At 49.4% G+C, this 18,654-nt stretch overlaps 1 protein-coding gene across 1 annotated transcript in view; it reads left to right on the top strand.

The window, feature by feature from the left end:
• fech (ferrochelatase) overlaps nucleotides 1-14,504 on the top strand; it is a 21,829-nt gene extending 7,325 nt beyond the window's left edge. The window contains exons 6-11 of the mRNA XM_046290644.1: nucleotides 1,761-1,867; nucleotides 4,040-4,138; nucleotides 4,615-4,722; nucleotides 8,013-8,177; nucleotides 9,702-9,761; nucleotides 13,634-14,504. Of these exons, the coding sequence (XP_046146600.1) occupies nucleotides 1,761-1,867; nucleotides 4,040-4,138; nucleotides 4,615-4,722; nucleotides 8,013-8,177; nucleotides 9,702-9,761; nucleotides 13,634-13,765 (671 nt within the window). The 3' untranslated portion in view covers nucleotides 13,766-14,504. The remainder of the gene's footprint in view (nucleotides 1-1,760; nucleotides 1,868-4,039; nucleotides 4,139-4,614; nucleotides 4,723-8,012; nucleotides 8,178-9,701; nucleotides 9,762-13,633) is intronic.
• Nucleotides 14,505-18,654: the final 4,150 nt, after the last annotated feature.

Raw genomic sequence — 18,654 nt, 5'->3', positions numbered from 1 at the left:
GCTCTACAACAGGTAGACACAGTACAGCTGCTCTACAACAGGTAGACCCAGTACCACAATACAGCTGCTCTACAACAGGTAGACCCAGTACAGCTGCTCTACAACAGGTAGACACAGTACAGCTGCTCTACAACAGGTAGACCCAGTACAGCTGCTCTACAACAGGTAGACCCAGTACCACAATACAGCTGCTCTACAACAGGTAGCATCGGGTCGAGCTGACAAGGTAAAAAATCTTAGGTATCCCCCTTTTCTTTCCCACGTTCCCTAATAAAAGTTTCATGTACGTTTTCCAATGTCCTCATAGTGCTTCACATTATAACTCCCCTCGTCCACTACTGTCCCTGTTCTGCCCCTGTCACCCACTTACATCTTGTGTCTTTAAAAAAAAATATATATTATGAGTATTTTTATTTTTATTTAACTAGGTAAGTCAGTTAAGAACAAATTCTTATTTTCAATGACGGTCTAGGAACAGTGGGTTAACTGCCTGTTCAGGGGCAGATCGACAGATTTGTACCTTGTCAGCTCGGGGATTCGAACTTGCAACCTTTCGGTTACTAGTCCAACGCTCTAACCACTAGGCTACCCTGCCGCCCGAGTAGAGTCAGTCTTGGCCTGGGAGTTACTGATAGGCGGACTTAATCTTGTTCTTATCGACACACAGGGAGACTGAATACGCCACACCCTACATACCATCTAAAACTGTTGAAGGGCTATGTCTACACATTACCCTTCAAAAGTGTTTTTTTTTTTGGGGGGGGGGGGGGTGTCACTTAGAAATGTCCTTGTTATTTTCTTGTCAATTTAAAAAAATAACATCAACAAAATTAATCAGAAATACAATGTAGATTTATTACTATTTATTTTCTTATTGGAATATCTACATAGGTGTATAGAGGCCCATTTATCAGCAACCAACACGCCTGTTCTCCAATGGCACGTTGTCAGCTAATCCAAGTTTATTATTTTAAAAGGGGTAATTGTTAGAACCCTGATTTGATATCCCATTCAACATCTGCCGTTTTCCAGCTACAATATTAGCCTTTAAAAATGATCAACTTGGATTAGCTGACACAATGTGCCATTGGAACACAGGAGTGATGGTTGTTGATAACGGGCCTCTGTAGATATTCTATTAAAAATCAGTCGTTTCCAGCTACAATAGTCATTTACAACATTAACAATGTCTACACTGTATTTCTGATCAATTTGATGTTATATTCATGGACAAAAAAAAGTGCTTTTCTTCCAAAAACGTGGACATTTCTAAGTGCCCCCCCCCTTACTTTAGAACGACCACGATTTGAATTCTCAAGCGATGTTTCACTACGACGTCACCTCGCTCTCTGACGTGGTTGCAGTTAAACGATGGTCACAGGGGCCTCCCGGGTGGTGCAGTGGTTAAGGGCGCTGTACTGCAGAGACTCTGGGTTCGTTGTAGCGACGAGACAAGCTAGTAGCTACTAAAAACAATTGGATACCACGAAAACGGGGAGAAAACGGGGTAAAAATAATAATATAAATTAATGGTCACAGTTACATTTACATTTAAGTCATTTAGCAGACGCTCTTATCCAGAGCGACTTACAAATTGGTGCATTCACCTTATGAGATCCAGTGGGACAGTCACTTAACAATAGTGCATCTAAAACTTAGGGGGGGGGGTGAGAGGGATTACTTATCCTATCCTAGGTATTTACAGTATTACAGTTGAAGAGATGTTGTTTTTTTAATGTTGTTTTGTTGTTGAAAACAAGGCAGCAGTCTGAACGCTATCTACCGATACTACAGCAGCAGAGGAGACAGGCCTAAGATGAGGTGGAGTGTCATCGACCGCTGGCCCACACACCCCTTATTGGTCGAGGTGAGACAACCTAACTCTCTACAGTCAAAATGTTTCAGCACGTAAGTTACCGCTGGCCCACACACCCCTTATTGGTCGAGGCGAGACAACCTAACTCTCTACAGTCAAAATGTTTCAGCACGTAAGTTACGGGGGTCTCAATTCCCTCTGATAACCTCAATGTTTTCTTTTCACCTGGATGGCAAATCCACTCACGTTATCAGATTGTTATAATCTGTTGAGGTTAAGAAAGGACAATAACTGACTTTAGTCGGGGGTTAACCCCAAAAAGGGAATACCCATTTGTTATTTCTGGAGTCGCCCGTGACCCTCATTTGAAGAGGAGGTCAGTGATGTTACTCTAGGTTAAATTGAACTGTAGTCATGGTTAATGAAGTGTTTTTTAAAGGCAACAATTTCATGGTATCCAGTTGGTAGTAGTTACTGTCTTGTCTCATCGCTACAACTCCCTTGTCTCATCGCTACAACTCCAGTACGGAGTCGGGAGAGGCGAAGGTCGAGAGCCATGCGTCCTCCGAAACACGACCCAACCGAGCCAATCTGCTTCTTGCCAAACCCTCCCCTAACCTGGGAGACGCTGGACTAATTGTGCGTCGCCCCACGGAGCTCCCGGTCGAGGGCCCGGCTGCGACAGAGCCTGGGCTCGAACTCAGAATCTCTGGTGGCACAGCTTTAGACCACTGAGCCACCCGGGAGGCCCCTGTTCATTGTTTCTTCAGTCCTGGGAGTCGTTCGTTGTGGAGTCGTTCGTTGTGGAGTCGTTTGTTCGTTTGTTGTGGAGTCGTTTGTTGTGGAGTCGTTTGTTGTGGAGTCGTTTGTGGTGGAGTCGTTTGTGGTTTTGTGGTGGAGTTTGTGGTGGAGTCGTTTGTGGTGGTGGTGGAGTCGTTTGTGGTGGAGCCGTTTGTGGTGGAGCCGTTTGTGGTGGAGCCGTTTGTGGTGGAGCCGTTTGTGGTGGAGCCGTTTGTGGTGGAGCCGTTTGTGGTGGAGCCGTTTGTGGTGGAGCCGTTTGTGGTGGAGTTCCCAGAGTGACTTTGTGTACCTTTTCCATCCCCTGTTACAGTGGAAATTTAAAGTGAAAACTGAGTACGAATGAACAAGCAAGGTTGAAGAGAACATCTCTAGGACATGTCGTCCTACGTGGTGTGTTCATTAGGGCACCAAGTGGAAGAAAATACACTAAAACAAGGAGGGGATGACTAGAAAAGCTCTTTTTGTTGTTGTTGATTCTCCCTTTGCAAAACGTTTTGGTACGATGTGCACTAATAAAAACCGACACGGACAATCCCTCCGCGCAAAGAGCAGACTGATCGTTGAGTCATGGTGTAAATGTCTGCCTAATAATATCTGTGTTGTCTCTGCAGTGAGTCATGGGATAGGTCACTATCAATGAAACGTCACGGTGCAGAGTGTTCGATTTGGGGGTGGGGGGGGGCAAGGAGACCCGCAGCTCCTCTATAATCATAGACTTGGATTGTTAAATAAATGTTATAACTATTTGGTTGTTATATCATCACCTCTTCAAGAGCAGAAGTCACAACTAAGTCGAAGTTTACATACACTTAGGTTGGAGTCATTAAAACTCGTTTTTCATACCACTCCACACATTTCTTGTTAACAAACTATAGTTTTGGCAAGTCAGTTAGGACATTACATTTACATTTAAGTCATTTAGCAGACGCTCTTATCCAGAGCGACTTACAAATTGGTGCATTCACCTTATGACATCCAGTGGAACAGCCACTTTACAATAGTGCATCTAAATATTTTAAGGGGGGGGGGTGAGAAGGAATACTTATCATATCCTAGGTATTCTTTAAAGAGGTGGGGTTTCAGGTGTCTCCGGAAGGTGGTGATTGACTCCGCTGTCCTGGCGTCGTGAGGGAGTTTGTTCCACCATTGGGGAGCCAGAGCAGCGAACAGTTTTGACTGGGCATCTACTTTGTGCAATGATACAAGTAATTGTTCCAACATTTGTTAACAGACAGATTATTTCACTAATAATTCACAGTATCACAATTCCAGTGGGTCAGAAATTCAACTGTAGTTTTCAATGGTTTAGTGGAGCTGGGGGTCTCCTTGCCCCCCCCAGCAGCCAAATGGAGCACGCTGCACTTTTTGTTTTTATTGATTTACGACATGTGTCCTAATAATATATCTGTATTTTCTCTGTAGTGTTTCTCCCAGCATGTCCTCAACGAGCTGCAGAAGTTTCCCTCGGAGAAGAGGGACGATGTGGTTATCCTGTTCTCAGCTCACTCACTACCCTTGTCTGTGAGTACAGGACTGTTGCTAAGGACACGCATTCTAATCGTCATGACAACGGCATGTGTTGTACGCTAGACCTACAGTGGAGGGGGGAGGAGCTACTTACATGCCAGACATTATCAGTGGAATAGAAACATGGCTACTTTTTCTAGTAGGGATGTGTGACGGTTCAGTGTTGTACACTAAGGATCTGTGAGAATAGTATTCAATGAGATCCTCCATTAGTAATGTCCTGAGGGATATGTAATTCTATGAAGACTCATGATACATGTTTTACCAAAAAATAAATGTTGGTAACTAAAGCACTTTTTATGTTTTCGTGAAAAGGGCTATATAAATCTATTTGATTGATTTTTTGTTGTTGTACATTTTGCTTTGAAAAAGTTTAATGAGAAAGAAGGGGTGAGTGTTGTCTGTCAAGATGGGTAACCAGGTGAGTTTCCAGTGTTGTCTGTTGTTGTCTCATTGTTGTCTCTCTGCAGGTGGTGAACAGGGGAGATCCGTACCCTCAGGAGGTTGGGGCCACTGTGCAGAGAGTCATGGAGAGACTAGGGCACTGTAATCCTTACCGCTTGGTCTGGCAGTCCAGGGTAAGGACCACACACACACACACACATGCTATGTTGTCTTTCATCTGTGGTGCAGAGAGAATTACAGCCTCAACTTAGATGACTTCTACTCTCCTGGTTACCTCTCCACGTTTCTAGTTCAGGGTAAACGCCAAGAGCCGCTGGTTAGATAGTATTTTTCAGGACTGTGTTGTGGTGAAAGGGTTTCTCCATCAGAGCTGATGCAATACTGTGAAGGCGGTCCACTCTACCCCAGAATGAACGTGTTTTGGTGATGAAATCGCACTTCCTTTTGTTATAAAATACTCTTCTTTTTTTTTACCAAGACAAATGTTAGATTTTGTGGTTGTAGTCAAAGTTGTTTTCCGATGAGTTGCTAAAAAAAACAACTAAATTAAATGTAAAAAGCTTTGAAAATAAAAGCTTAGTGTTCAGTGCTCCGTTGACATTTTCACAGAGATCAGGAGTTTTTCATTCGTATGAAAATCGTCTACAAAAAAATGAAAAATGTTGTCTCAAAATCAAGTATCCCGAAGACTCTGCAGTGCTTGAGGCATCATTACAGCCCCGGGTTCGTTCCCAGGGCTGTCACAGCCGGCCGTGATCAGGAGATCCATGAGGCAGCGCACAATTTGTATTTTTTATTTTACCTTTATTTAACTTGACAAGTCAGTTAAGAACAAATTCTTATTTTCAATGACGGCCTAGGAACAGTGGGTTAACTGCCTGTTCAGGGGCAGAACGACAGATTTTGTACCTTGTCAGCTCGGGGATTTGAACTTGCAACCTTTTGGTTACTAGTCCAACACTCTAACCACTAGGCTACCCTGCCGCCCCATTGGCCCAACGTCGTCCGGGTTACGGGGAGGGTTTGGCCCGGCGTCGTCCGGGTTACGGGGAGGGTTTGGCCCGGTGTCGTCCGGGTTACGGGGAGGGTTTGGCCCGGCGTCGTCCGGGTTACGGGGAGGGTTTGTAAACTGGGGCCACGCTACGAGGGTGTAAACTGGGGCCCCACTATGAGGGTGTAAACTGGGGCCCCACTACGAGGGTGTAAACTGGGGCCCCGCTACGAGGGTGTAAACTGGGGCCCCGCTACGAGGGTGTAAACTGGGGCCCCGCTACGAGGGTGTAAACTGGGGCCCCGCTACGAGGGTGTAAACTGGGGCCCGCTACGAGGGTGTAAACTGGGGCCCCTTTACGAGGGTGTAAACTGGGGCCACGCTACGAGGGTGTAAACTGGGGCCACGCTACGAGGGTGTAAACTGGGGCCCCGCTACGAGGGTGTAAACTGGGCCACCCTACGAGGGTGTAAACTGGGCCACCCTACGAGGGTGTAAACTGGGCCACCCTACGAGGGTGTAAACTGGGGCCCCTCTACGAGGGTGTAAACTGGGCCACCCTACGAGGGTGTAAACTGGGGCCCCTCTACGAGGGTGTAAACGTTAAATAACCTTTGAACGGCTCATGATAGAGACATGCGGTTCGGACGATTGGTTTTCTTAGAGGATTATCTGCACAATTTTAACATTTTACCCATTGGTCAAAATATGCATGAACACTGCACACTGTAGTCACAGGGCTGAGGTCATTGGTCTTATTGAGGTAGAAACTCAGGGCTGAGGTCATTGGTCTTATTGAGGTAGAAACTCAGGGCTGAGGTCATTGGTCTTATTGAGGTAGAAACTCAGGGCTGAGGTAGAAACTCAGGGCTGAGGTAGAAACTCAGGGCTGAGGTAGAAACTCAGGGCTGAGGTAGAAACTCAGGGCTGAGGTAGAAACTCAGGGCTGAGGTAGAAACTCAGGGCTGAGGTCATTGGTCTTATTGAGGTAGAAACTCAGGGCTGAGGTAGAAACTCAGGGCTGAGGTAGAAACTCAGGGCTGAGGTAGAAACTCAGGGCTGAGGTCATTGGTCTTATTGAGGTAGAAACTCAGGGCTGAGGTAGAAACTCAGGGCTGAGGTAGAAACTCAGGGCTGAGGTAGAAACTCAGGGCTGAGGTAGAAACTCAGGGCTGAGGTCATTGGTCTTATTGAGGTAGAAACGGGGCTGAGACTGAGTAGACAGAAAGCATCTGATATGATACATGTTGACCAACCCTGTGGTGATCAGTATGTAATGCCAGTCTATATGTGGTGGCCTTGACCCTTGACTGACACCTCACATAATAATTAGTTCAGCCACAGCATATTTTATTTAACCTTTTTATTTAACTAGGCAAGTCAGTTAATTTACAATGACGGCCTACACCGGCCAAATCTCGAACGACGCTGCGCCGCCCTGTGGTACTCCCAATCACGGCCGGATGTGATACAGCCTGGATTCGAACCAGGGACTGTAGTTTAACACCCATGGATCTTCTAAATACAATATTGTCGTATCAATTTGGTTAGAACTCTTAATGTATTCACATAGTTAATGCTTTGTCTTAATTCTAAAGGCCTGAATCACTTTGTAATGATGTAGAGTCTATTATGACTCATGTGAAATTAACTTAAAAGTTATGTTGTTTTTTGCCTTGCCATTTCAGAAAATGTCCATGGTATATCTGCATTAACAAGTGGAATGATGCTGTTTCACAGTATTACAAACCTGCCAGTGCTGTGATTGGCTGTGATATTCGCCTATTGATTTCTCCTGCAGGAGCGGAATCTGTTTCTCGAGATTGGCAAAGCTGGTTCAGCTTTGTGGCTGTGTTTTTATCTAGTCGAAATCAAGTGGCCAATGTAGAAATCGCTGTCATTTCCTAGTTGCAAAATTTGTTTTTACTTCTCTCAATTTTTGTTTGTGAGAAAACAAACACTGAATAGTATAGGGGATTCATTGTACCATCTAAATCGCTGTGAAATATCTTTTCGATAACAATTTATTTTATTTTTTTCCAGCTGGTGGGCCAAAACCAGAAGTCAAAGGCTTAAAGCACCACTCTCCCATGTTTTAAATTTTAATTTGATTTTGTTCAACCTTTTTATTTAACCTTTTTTTTCAACCCTTATTTAACCTTTTTATTTAAACTAGGCAAGTCAGTTAAGAACGGCCTACACCGGCCAATCCCGGACGACGATGGGACAATTGTACGCCGCCACCCTTATGGGACTCCCAATCACGGCCGGTCTGTAGTGACGCCACTTAGCACTGAGATGCAGTGCCCTTAGACCGCTGTCCGAGTGGCCGGAGGAATGGGATGTGGGGGAGTTTTTGTCACCTCGTTTCCACATATGAAATTCAGAGAAATTCTTGGTGCGGCAGCTTTTCAAAATAAATCGGACTTCATTGTCCTCTCAGACAGATGATTGTGTCTCTGCCCTCTCTAGGTCGGTCCTATGCCGTGGCTGGGCCCTCAGACAGATGATGTCATCAAAGGTCTTTGTGAACGAGGGAAGAAAAACCTGCTGCTGGTCCCCATCGCCTTCACCAGCGACCACATCGAAACGCTGCATGAACTGGACATTGAGTACTCTCAGGTGCTGGGAGAGGAGGTACGTGTCTGTCTCTCTCTCTCTCCCTCCCCCCGTCTCTCTCTCTCCCTCCCCCCATCTCTCTCTCTCCCTCCCCCCGTCTCTCTCTCTCCCTCCCCCCGTCTCTCTCTCTCCCTCCCCCCGTCTCTCTCTCTCCCCTCCCCCCGTCTCTCTCTCTCCCTCCCCCCTCTCTCTCTCCCCCCGTCCCCCCCCCCCCGTCTCTCTCTCCCTCCCCCGTCTCTCTCTCTCCCTCCCCCCCCCCGTCTCTCTCTCTCCCTCCCCCAGTCTCTCTCTCTCCCTCCCCCCGTCTCTCTCTCTCCCTCCCCCAGTCTCTCTCTCTCCTGCCTCCCCCGTCTCTCTCTCTCTCTGCCTCCCCCCGTCTCTCTCTCTCTCTGCCTCCCCCGTCTCTCTCTCTGCCTCCCCCCCGTCTCTCTCTCTCTCCCCCCCGTCTGCTCTCCCCCGTCTCTCTCTCTCCCCCCCCCGTCTCTCTCTCTCCCTCCCCCCGTCTCTCTCTCCCCCCCCCTCTCTCTCTCTCCCCTCCCCCCGTCTCTCTCTCTCCCCCCCCGTCTCTCTCTCTCCCTCCCCCCGTCTCTCTCTCTCCCTCCCCCGTCTCTCTCTCTCCCTCCCCCGTCTCTCTCTCTCCCCCCCCGTCCCCCTCCCCCCTCCCCCGTCTCTCTCTCTCCCTCCCCCAGTCTCTCTCTCTGCCTCCCCCAGTCTCTCTCTCTCTCTGCCTCCCCCAGTCTCTCTCTCTCTCTCTCTCTGCCTCCCCCCGTCTCTCTCTCTCTCTCTCTCTCCCCCTCCCTCTCTCTCTCTCTCTCTCCCCGTCTCTCTCTCCCTCCCCCCGTCTCTCTCTCCCTCCCCCCCCCCGTCTCTCTCTCCCCCGTCTCTCCCTCTCTCTCTCTCTCCCCCCCGTCTCTCTCTCTCTCTCTCTCCTCCCCAGTCTCTCTCTCTGCCTCCCCCCAGTCTCTCTCTCTGCCTCCCCCAGTCTCTCTCTCTGCCTCCCCCAGTCTCTCTCCCTCCCCGTCTCTCTCTCCCCCCCCGTCTCTCTCTCTCTCTCTCTCTCCCCCCCCCCGTCTCTCTCTCTCCCTCCCCCGTCCCTCCCCCTCTCTCTCTCCCTCCCCCGTCTCTCTCTCTCCCTCCCCCCGTCTCTCTCTCCCTCCCCCCGTCTCTCTCTCTCCCCTCCCCCCGTCTCTCTCTCTCCTCCCCCGTCTCTCTCTCTCTCTCGTCTCTCTCTCTCCCCCCCCGTCCTCTCTCTCTCCCCGTCTCTCTCTCCCCCCCCGTCTCTCTCTCTCTCTCTCGTCTCTCTCTCCCCCCCCGTCTCTCTCTCTCTCTCCCCCGTCTCTCTCTCTCTCTCTCGTCTCTCTCTCCCCCGTCCCCCTCGTCTCTCCCCCCTCTCTCTCTCTCTCCCCCTCCACACTGTCCCGTCCACCAGTCTATCATCTCCAGAATACTACTGACCGTACAGGAGAATTCTATGTCTTACGGTTGTTTTACCTTCCTGCTTGTTGTGGTGCAGAGTTAACCAAGTCCTATGTTCTCTCACAGTGTGGCGTAGAAAACATCAGAAGGGCTGAATCTCTGAATGGAAACCCAATATTTTTCCAGGTACGAGAGGCAACTGACATACATTTGAACTGTTTTCTTCACTTTATACATACGGGGTCATATGTCGTCCTTAGCTAAACTTAGCGCCAACTTACATTTTGTGAACTTGCCCTGCCTTGTTTTACACAGGTAAATCTTGTTCCGTGGAAACTATTCCAGGCGTTTTTAAAGTCTCAGATTATTTATTCGTTTTAAACGCTGCTGCTTTCAGATTAGAAACTTGTTGAAGTGTTTTGTAGCATCGTTAGCGAACGTGTGTTAGTGACTAAGAGTTTCTCTTCTGTAAAGCCTAAATTGTGTGTCAGATTCCAGGTTGTTAAAAGATGTTTAGCCTCATCTGGAATTACATGTTCCAGGTGTTGTGAATGGAATTACATGTTCCAGGTGTTGTGAATGGAATTACATGTTCCAGGTGTTGTGAATGGAATTACATGTTCCAGGTGTTGTGAATGGAATTACATGTTCCAGGTGTTGTGAATGGAATTACATGTTCCAGGTGTTGTGAATGGAATTACATGTTCCAGGTGTTGTGAATGGAATTACATGTTCCAGGTGTTGTGAATGGAATTACATGTTCCAGGTGTTGTGAATGGAATTACATGTTCCAGGTGTTGTGAATGGAATTACATGTTCCAGGTGTTGTGAATGGAATTACATGTTCCAGGTGTTGTGAATGGAATTACATGTTCCAGGTGTTGTGAATGGAATTACATGTTCCAGGTGTTGTGAATGGCGACAAAACAAAGGGTCACATCCCAAAATACAAAATGATGAATGGCAACGTGCTAATGAAATCCCCCCAAAAAAGGATGGAAAACCTTCTCTCCTACTTATAGGTGTCTTCCATCAGCTCAATCCAGCTGTTAGGTTAATGCTGCCATCTTTACATTTACATTTACATTTAAGTCATTTAGCAGACGCTCTTATCCAGAGCGACTTACAAGTTGCCCATAACCCTTCATTCTCTGTTCTTACAGGGAATCCGTAGGTTTCCAATCAATCAAATCAAATGTATTTATATAGCCCTTCTTACATCAGCTGATATCTCAAAGTGCTGTACAGAAACCCAGCCTAAAACCCCCTAAACAGCAAGCAATGCAGGTGTAGAAGCACGGTGGCTAGGAAAAACTCCCTAGAAAGGCCAAAAACCTAGGAAGAAACCTAGAGAGGAACCGGGTTATGAGGGGTGGCCAGTCCTCTTCTGGCTGTGCCAGGTGGAGATTATAAACCTAGAGAGGAACCAGGCTATGAGGGGTGGCCAGTCCTCTTCTGGCTGTGCCGGGTGGAGATTAGAAACCTAGAGAGGAACCAGGCTATGAGGGGTGGCCAGTCCTCTTCTGGCTGTGCCGGGTGGAGATTAGAAACCTAGAGAGGAACCAGGCTATGAGGGGTGGCCAGTCCTCTTCTGGCTGTGCCAGGTGGAGATTAGAAACCTAGAGAGGAACCAGGCTATGAGGGGTGGCCAGTCCTCTTCTGGCTGTGGAGATTATAACAATAGGGGCCAAGATGTTCAAATGTTCATAGATGACCAGCAGGGTCAAATAATAAAAGCGGACAGGAAGATGCGTCTGTGACTCACTCAAGTGACGCACCCTTCCTAGGGACGGCGTGGACCTTTGGCTAGGCAGACCATTCCATAAAGATGGAGGTTTCTGTCTCTCACATGGCTAGGCCTCTCACATGGCTAGGCCTCTCACATGGCTAGCCAGACCATTCCATAAAGATGGAGGTTTGTGTGTCTCACATGGCTAGGCCTCTCACATGGCTAGGCCTCTCACATGGCTAGGCCTCTCACATGGCTAGGCCTCTCACATGGCTAGGCCTCTCACATGGCTAGGCCTCTCACATGGTTAGGCCTCTCACATGGCTAGGCCTCTCACATGGCTAGGCCTCTCACATGGCTAGGCCTCTCACATGGCTAGGCAGACCATTCCATAAAGATGGAGGTTTGTGTCTCTCACATGGCTAGGCCTCTCACATGGCTAGGCCTCTCACATGGCTAGGCCTCTCACATGGCTAGGCCTCTCACATGGCTAGGCAGACCATTCCACAAAGATGGAGGTTTGCGTCTCTCACATGGCTAGGCCTCTCACATGGCTAGGCCTCTCACATGGCTAGGCAGACCATTCCACAAAGATGGAGGTTTGCGTCTCTCACATGGCTAGGCCTCTCACATGGCTAGGCAGACCATTCCATAAAGATGGAGGTTTGTGTCTCTCACATGGCTAGGCCTCTCACATGGCTAGGCCTCTCACATGGCTAGGCCTCTCACATGGCTAGGCCTCTCACATGGCTAGGCCTCTCACATGGCTAGGCCTCTCACATGGCTAGGCCTCTCACATGGCTAGCCAGACCATTCCATAAAGATGGAGGTTTGTGTCTCTCACATGGCTAGGCCTCTCACATGGCTAGGCCTCTCACATGGCTAGGCAGACCATTCCATAAAGATGGAGGTTTGTGTCTCTCACATGGCTAGGCCTCTCACATGGCTAGGCCTCTCACATGGCTAGGCCTCTCACATGGCTAGGCCTCTCACATGGCTAGGCCTCTCACATGGCTAGCCAGACCATTCCATAAAGATGGAGGTTTGTGTCTCTCACATGGCTAGGCCTCTCACATGGCTAGCCAGACAATTCCATAAAGATGGAGGTTTGTGTCTCTCACATGGCTATAAAGAAAACACCAGGTGTCACAATAGCATCAATAAAAGGCTACTCATTTACATATTTAACATAATGGAGTTTACATGCATTCCTCTACAATAATAATCATATTTTCTATGCGTCTCATAAATCATAAATCATGTCCATACATTTTATTTTCTGACCATCAAAAATGACTTTAGCAACATGTGTGTTACATGGATGTGTAGAGTGTTGGATAAAGCCATGTGTGTTACATGGATGTGTAGAGTGTTGGATAAAGCCATGTGTGTTACATGGATGTGTAGAGTGTTGGATAAAGCCATGTGTGTTACATGGATGTGTAGAGTGTTGGGTAAAGCCATGTGTGTTACATGGATGTGTAGAGTGTTGGGTAAAGCCATGTGTGTTACATGGATGTTTAGAGTGTTGGATAAAGCACCTCGTCACTGTTGATCATCTAATATCCCCAGTGTGAGTACCAAGCAAATACTGGGCACGTGCGGCTTCTCGCTCTGACTCCGAGAGATGGTGAGACTAAACAGTACGGCTGGAATCAAAGCTGTTCTGAAACAGCAGCCCCTCCATGACCTCTTACTTCTATCTGTGAGGGGTTTGTTTGGAGAGGGAGGGAGAGAGGCACCGTGGGTAGTGCTACTCAGACCGAGCAGACCCCAGCTAGCTGAGCTGGGAAGAAAGCCCTGGGGAGTAGCTGGTCAATAAAGGGGTTGGCCTATCCCTCTTCTCCGTCCCTCCCTCCGGCCACGCTCAGCCCTCCTAAAAGGCTGTCTCTCTCTCTCTTTCTGGCTCACTCTCACTCGGCCCCCTCACTAGGTCCCCTCACTCGACCCTCTCACCTTCACTCGGCCCCTTCACTCGGCCCCCTCACTCGGCCCCCTCACTCGGCCCCTTCACTCGGCCCCTTCACTCGGCCCCCTCACTCGGCCCCCTCACTCGGCCCCCTCACTCGGCCCCCTCACTCGACCCTCTCACCTTCACTCGGCCCCTTCACTCGGCCCCGTCACTCGGCCCCTACACTCGGCCCCCTCACTCGGCCCCTTCACTCGGCCCCCTCACTCGTAACTCTGCGTACTATGTATTTATTTTTGGAGGTGTTAATTTTGTTTATGGCGAGGTCGCTTATGGGTAAGCATTTATTTTTATATATGTGTGTGTGTGTATATATATGACAAATGAACTGAACTTTGACCCTTGACCCTCCTCTCTCAGGCTCTGGCAGACCTGGTCCAAACCCACCTGAGGTCAGACGAGTCCTGCTCCCGTCAGCTCACCCTGCGCTGCCCACTGTGTACCAACCCCACCTGCGGAGAAACCAAGGCCTTCTTCGCTAATCAGAAATGACCCTCCTCTTCCTCCTCAACCGTTTTCTAGTGTTGCAAACTGCAGATAACTACCCCCCCCCCTCCTCTCCGGACTTCCTACCTATTTCTTCCTGATTCCTGGATACTTCCAATCGGGATTTCTAGAACAGCTGGGAATTCTGAGTCACCCATCTGTTACTACGGGACAGAGCACACGTTTCTAAGTAACTACCAGAAGAAGAAGAAGAAGAAGAAGAAGACAAACTAGGGAAGAAGCTATCAGTACGCATCGCATTAAAGCTATAAGACGAGTAGAGTTGCACTTATTTTGTCCCGCCCCCTCCCCCCGTCACTCACATTCCATCCGTTGAATTCCTGGAAAACTATGTCCGTTCATCCCTCCATCCTCTTTCCAGGAATATTACATTTATAAACTGGACTGTATCCTTTCTCACCTGGTGCTTGTCCAGTTGGTTTGTACGTCATGCTCAGGGACAGTGGCGAACCGTGTGTGTGTGTGTCCCCCCCCACCCCATTCTGGTATGTCATCCACAGTGTCTCTTTGAGACCCTCTCTGAAGCCTGGTGGACTGTCCCCTGCTTTGAGACCCTCTCTGTAGCCTGGTGGACTGTCCCCTGCTTTGAGACCCTCTCTGTAGCCTGGTGGACTGTCCCCTGCTTTGAGACCCTCTCTGTAGCCTGGTGGACTGTCCCCTGCTTTGAGACCCTCTCTGTAGCCTGGTGGACTGTCCCCTGCTTTGAGACCCTCTCTGTAGCCTGGTGGACTGTCCCCTGCCCTTTGAGACCCTCTGTCCCCTGCTTTGAGACCTGGTGGACTGTCCCCTGCTTTGAGACCCTCCCTCTCTGCTAGCCTCTCTGGTGGACTGTCCCCTGCTTTGAGACCCTCTGTAGCATGGTGGACTGTCCCCTGCTTTGAGACCCTCTCTGTAGCATGGTGGACTGTCCCCTGCTTTGAGACCCTCTCTGAAGCCTGGTGAACTGTCCCCTGCTTTGAGACCCTCTCTGCAGTCTGGAGGACTGTCCCCTGCTTTGAGACCCTCGATCTCCTCTCGGCCTCTAGAGAATCCCTGCTTCCATCTTTGTAGAGGCACTGCTCATCCAGAGTCGATGCTCTAACCTTTCCCACCCAGCAGCCTCGTCTGACCTCTCACCTCTCCGCTGACCTCTAATCTCTTATAGGGAACCATAATCCCTGGTTAAACTTCCACAAAGTGATGATGCACATCTTGCCCCTGCATGAGTCCCCGTCTCTCTCCCCGGCTGGCCTCTCACCTCCCCCATCCCCGTCTCTCTCCCCGGCTGGCCTCTCACCTCCCCCATCCCCGTCTCTCTCCCCGGCTGGCCTCTCACCTCCCCCATCCCCGTCTCTCTCCCCGGCTGGCCTCTCACCTCCCCCATCCCCGTCTCTCTCCCCGGCTGGCCTCTCACCTCCCCCATCCCCGTCTCTCTCCCCGGCTGGCCTCTCACCTCCCCCATCCCCGTCTCTCTCCCCGGCTGGCCTCTCACCTCCCCCATCCCCGTCTCTCTCCCCCCGGCTGGCCTCTCACCTCCCCCATCCCCGTCTCTCTCCCCCGGCTGGCCTCTCACCTCCCCCATCCCCGTCTCTCTCCCCGGCTGACCTCTCACCTCCCCCATCCCCGTCTCTCTCCGGCTGGCCTCTCACCTCCCCCATCCCCGTCTCTCTCCCCGGCTGGCCTCTCACCTCCCCCATCCCCGTCTCTCTCCCGGCTGGCCTCTCACCTCCCCATCCCCGTCTCTCTCCCCGGCTGGCCTCTCACCTCCCCCATCCCCGTCTCTCTCCCCCGGCTGGCCTCTCACCTCCCCCATCCCCGTCTCTCTCCCCGGCTGGCCTCTCACCTCCCCCATCCCCGTCTCTCTCCCCGGCTGGCCTCTCACCTCCCCCATCCCCGTCTCTCTCCCCGGCTGGCCTCTCACCTCCCCCATCCCCGTCTCTCTCCCCGGCTGGCCTCTCACCTCCCCCATCCCCGTCTCTCTCCCCGGCTGGCCTCTCACCTCCCCCATCCCCGTCTCTCTCCCCGGCTGGCCTCTCACCTCCCCCATCCCCGTCTCTCCCGGCTGGCCTCTCACCTCCCCCATCCCCGTCTCTCCCCGGCTGACCTCTCACCTCCCCCATCCCCGTCTCTCCCCGGCTGGCCTCTCACCTCCCCCATCCCCGTCTCTCTCCCCGGCTGACCTCTCACCTCCCTCAGCTCTGAACCTGTTACCGGTCTAACTATGGGCTCCATGGCCTCATCCATCTAACCTGAGCTGTGTTGTAGCTGCTGCTGTTTAGACAGACAGACACATTCTTAGCGACGAGCAGCGTTGACATGCTTCTCCCGTTGTCCTCGGTCGGTCGGAGTAACATGACATAACGTGCCTTTTTACACTTGCTCTTTGAACATTAATTCAACTCTGTGCTTTTTAAAAAAAAAAATATATATATATATATATATATATATATAATATACTCAAATGTGATAATTTACCCGGGTCGTGTTCATCAGGGCACACCGTAACTAAACGTTTTAAATCATTTCGCAACCCCCCCCCCCAACAAAAAAAGTAAATGAGCGTTTCTTATTGGACAAGTTGGAGACTCTGTTTTCAGTCGTTTTCTTCTGTTTACGTGCCTGCTGAACACAATCCCCATTTTCTAATGTATTTAAGAAGTCGTCTGTAAATCATGTTGAAGAATCTTGGATGTGTGGATACTATAGTTTTAATAGGACATACCATCTCTGTGTTGAAAAGTCGTTTCTGATTGGGTTTGAAGAGAATTCTAGAGCGTGCATTACTTCCCTATAACGGATGGTATATATCAGCACGGTTGAATTCAATTACTTTTGTCCACTCTTACATGTTTTTTGTTTAAGATGCTTTTGAAATCGAAAATCAAATTGAGAACAGTATTGGCAGTGTTAAATTCAATTTTCATCATAGCAAACTAGGACTGATAGTTTGGTTCGTTAAACTAGCAAGTCTGTCTGTTTTGGTCACGACAGCAACTACTGTAGCTATCCGGTCAACTTGCTAGCTTCTTCAGTGGACGTTGAACACAATTTCTACCGGCAAAATGTGTTCAATTACAGCCATGGTATCGAAGGGGAGGGGGGCTATATGCGTTCTCGGGAAAATAACCTCCCACGGAGTTGCATTAAGTCCACTCTGCAAGCACGTCGTGGGAACACACTTTTTTTCACGTCGTTAATTATTTTCCATAGAACACACAGCCCTCATATATGGTGTGTGTGTGTGTGTAGTGAAGAGATGTGGCTTCATGTTACATCGTTGTCTTTTTTTTTTATAGGTATATTTATTTCTGTCTGTCATAAAACACCACCTGCTCTGCTGTTCAACATGGGTTATATAATGTTTACTGGAATACAACATTAACAACAAGTCTTCCACTGCATCTAATAAAAATGGACAACATTAAAAAACATTTTGCATCATTTCATCAGATCTTCAACAACCCAGTCCTATATCTGGGGCCATGGGAGAGGGAGGGAGGGGCCATGGGAGAGGGAGGGAGGGGCCATGGGAGAGGGAGGGGCTATTAGAGGAGAGGGAGGGGCCATGGGAGAGGGAGGGAGGGGCTATTAGAGGAGAGGGAGGGCTGTTAGAGGAGAGGGAGGGGCTGTCAGAGGAGAGGGAGGGGCTATCCGAGGAGAGGGAGGGGCTATTAGAGGAGAGGGAGGGGCTATTAGAGGAGAGGGAGGGGCTGTCAGAGAGAGAGGGAGGGGGGGTTGGCACAGCAGCAGGAACCTCCTTGTAATTGAAAAGCTGGAGCTTTTCCCCATTGATTTCTTGAAGGAGGGGGATGAAGAGAGAAGGGTGTACAGTTTGGCTGGCGGGGGGGGGGACAGGTGGATGAGGAGGAAGTGTGTTCAGTAGCAGGGTACTGAGAGGTGAGGAGGAATGAAATGAGAGAATGAGTGTGTGCAGGCCAGAGTGAATTGACTGAAGGTGAGATTGTAGAAAATGGGTTGGTGGGCCCAGCCGAGTAGGAGAGGGAGATTTAATGAGTTAAAACAGGGAGAAGATGTGCCAGACATGCATTTCAAGGTTCTCCGTTTCACCCATTAATATGTGATGTTTGATTCTTCGTGACAGATTGAATGTATGTCCAGGGCTTCCTGATCTTTATGCAACAAGGGTCTAGCTCTGGTCCAGGGCTTCCTGATCTTTATGCAACAAGGGTCTAGCTCTGGTCCAGGGCTTCCTGATCTTTTATGCAACAAGGGTCTAGCTCTGGTCCAGGGCTTCCTGATCTTTTATGCAACAAGGGTCTAGCTCTGGTCCAGGGCTTCCTGATCTTTTATGCAACAAGGGTCTAGCTCTGGTCCAGGGCTTCCTGATCTTTATGCAACAAGGGTCTAGCTCTGGTCCAGGGCTTCCTGATCTTTATGCAACAAGGGTCTAGCTCTGGTCCAGGGCTTCCTGATGCTGAGATGCACATTTCAACCCCCCTTGTTAATTGTGTCTTTCTGATGCTGAGCTGCACATCAACCACCTGGACCAGAGTTAAAAGATGAAGTGGTTCGTCACCACTGAACTCACCATCACTCTTGACGCTGAGACACAAGCGTCCAAGCGGTGTATGTATATTGTACCAGTATTCAGTAGGACTTCCATAGTCTTCAACAGATGCTAGTATCGCTGTTGACCTGTCCAGATTTAGGAGCTGGTGTAAGGGATTGTTCCATATAAAGACGTCATCGTTTTGGGAGGTAGTTCCATTGTTAACAGAGAACTGCTTCTCTAATTGTTCCAACCCTCTCTTGGGAGTTTTTTTTTTTTTGACAGTGAAATAGCGGGAGGAGGGACGTTGCCAGATCGGAGAATGTTGGATCCTTCTCTGTGTACAGACTGCGCCAACATTTTGTTCAGTTACTGTGATGATATA

This window comes from Oncorhynchus gorbuscha, linkage group LG11 (genome assembly GCF_021184085.1).
Source record: "Oncorhynchus gorbuscha isolate QuinsamMale2020 ecotype Even-year linkage group LG11, OgorEven_v1.0, whole genome shotgun sequence".
In the NCBI taxonomy this organism is placed as follows: Eukaryota; Metazoa; Chordata; class Actinopteri; order Salmoniformes; family Salmonidae; genus Oncorhynchus; species Oncorhynchus gorbuscha.
The sequence above is the reverse complement of the archived record's forward strand: the minus strand, read 5'-3'. Positions and strand labels throughout refer to the sequence as shown.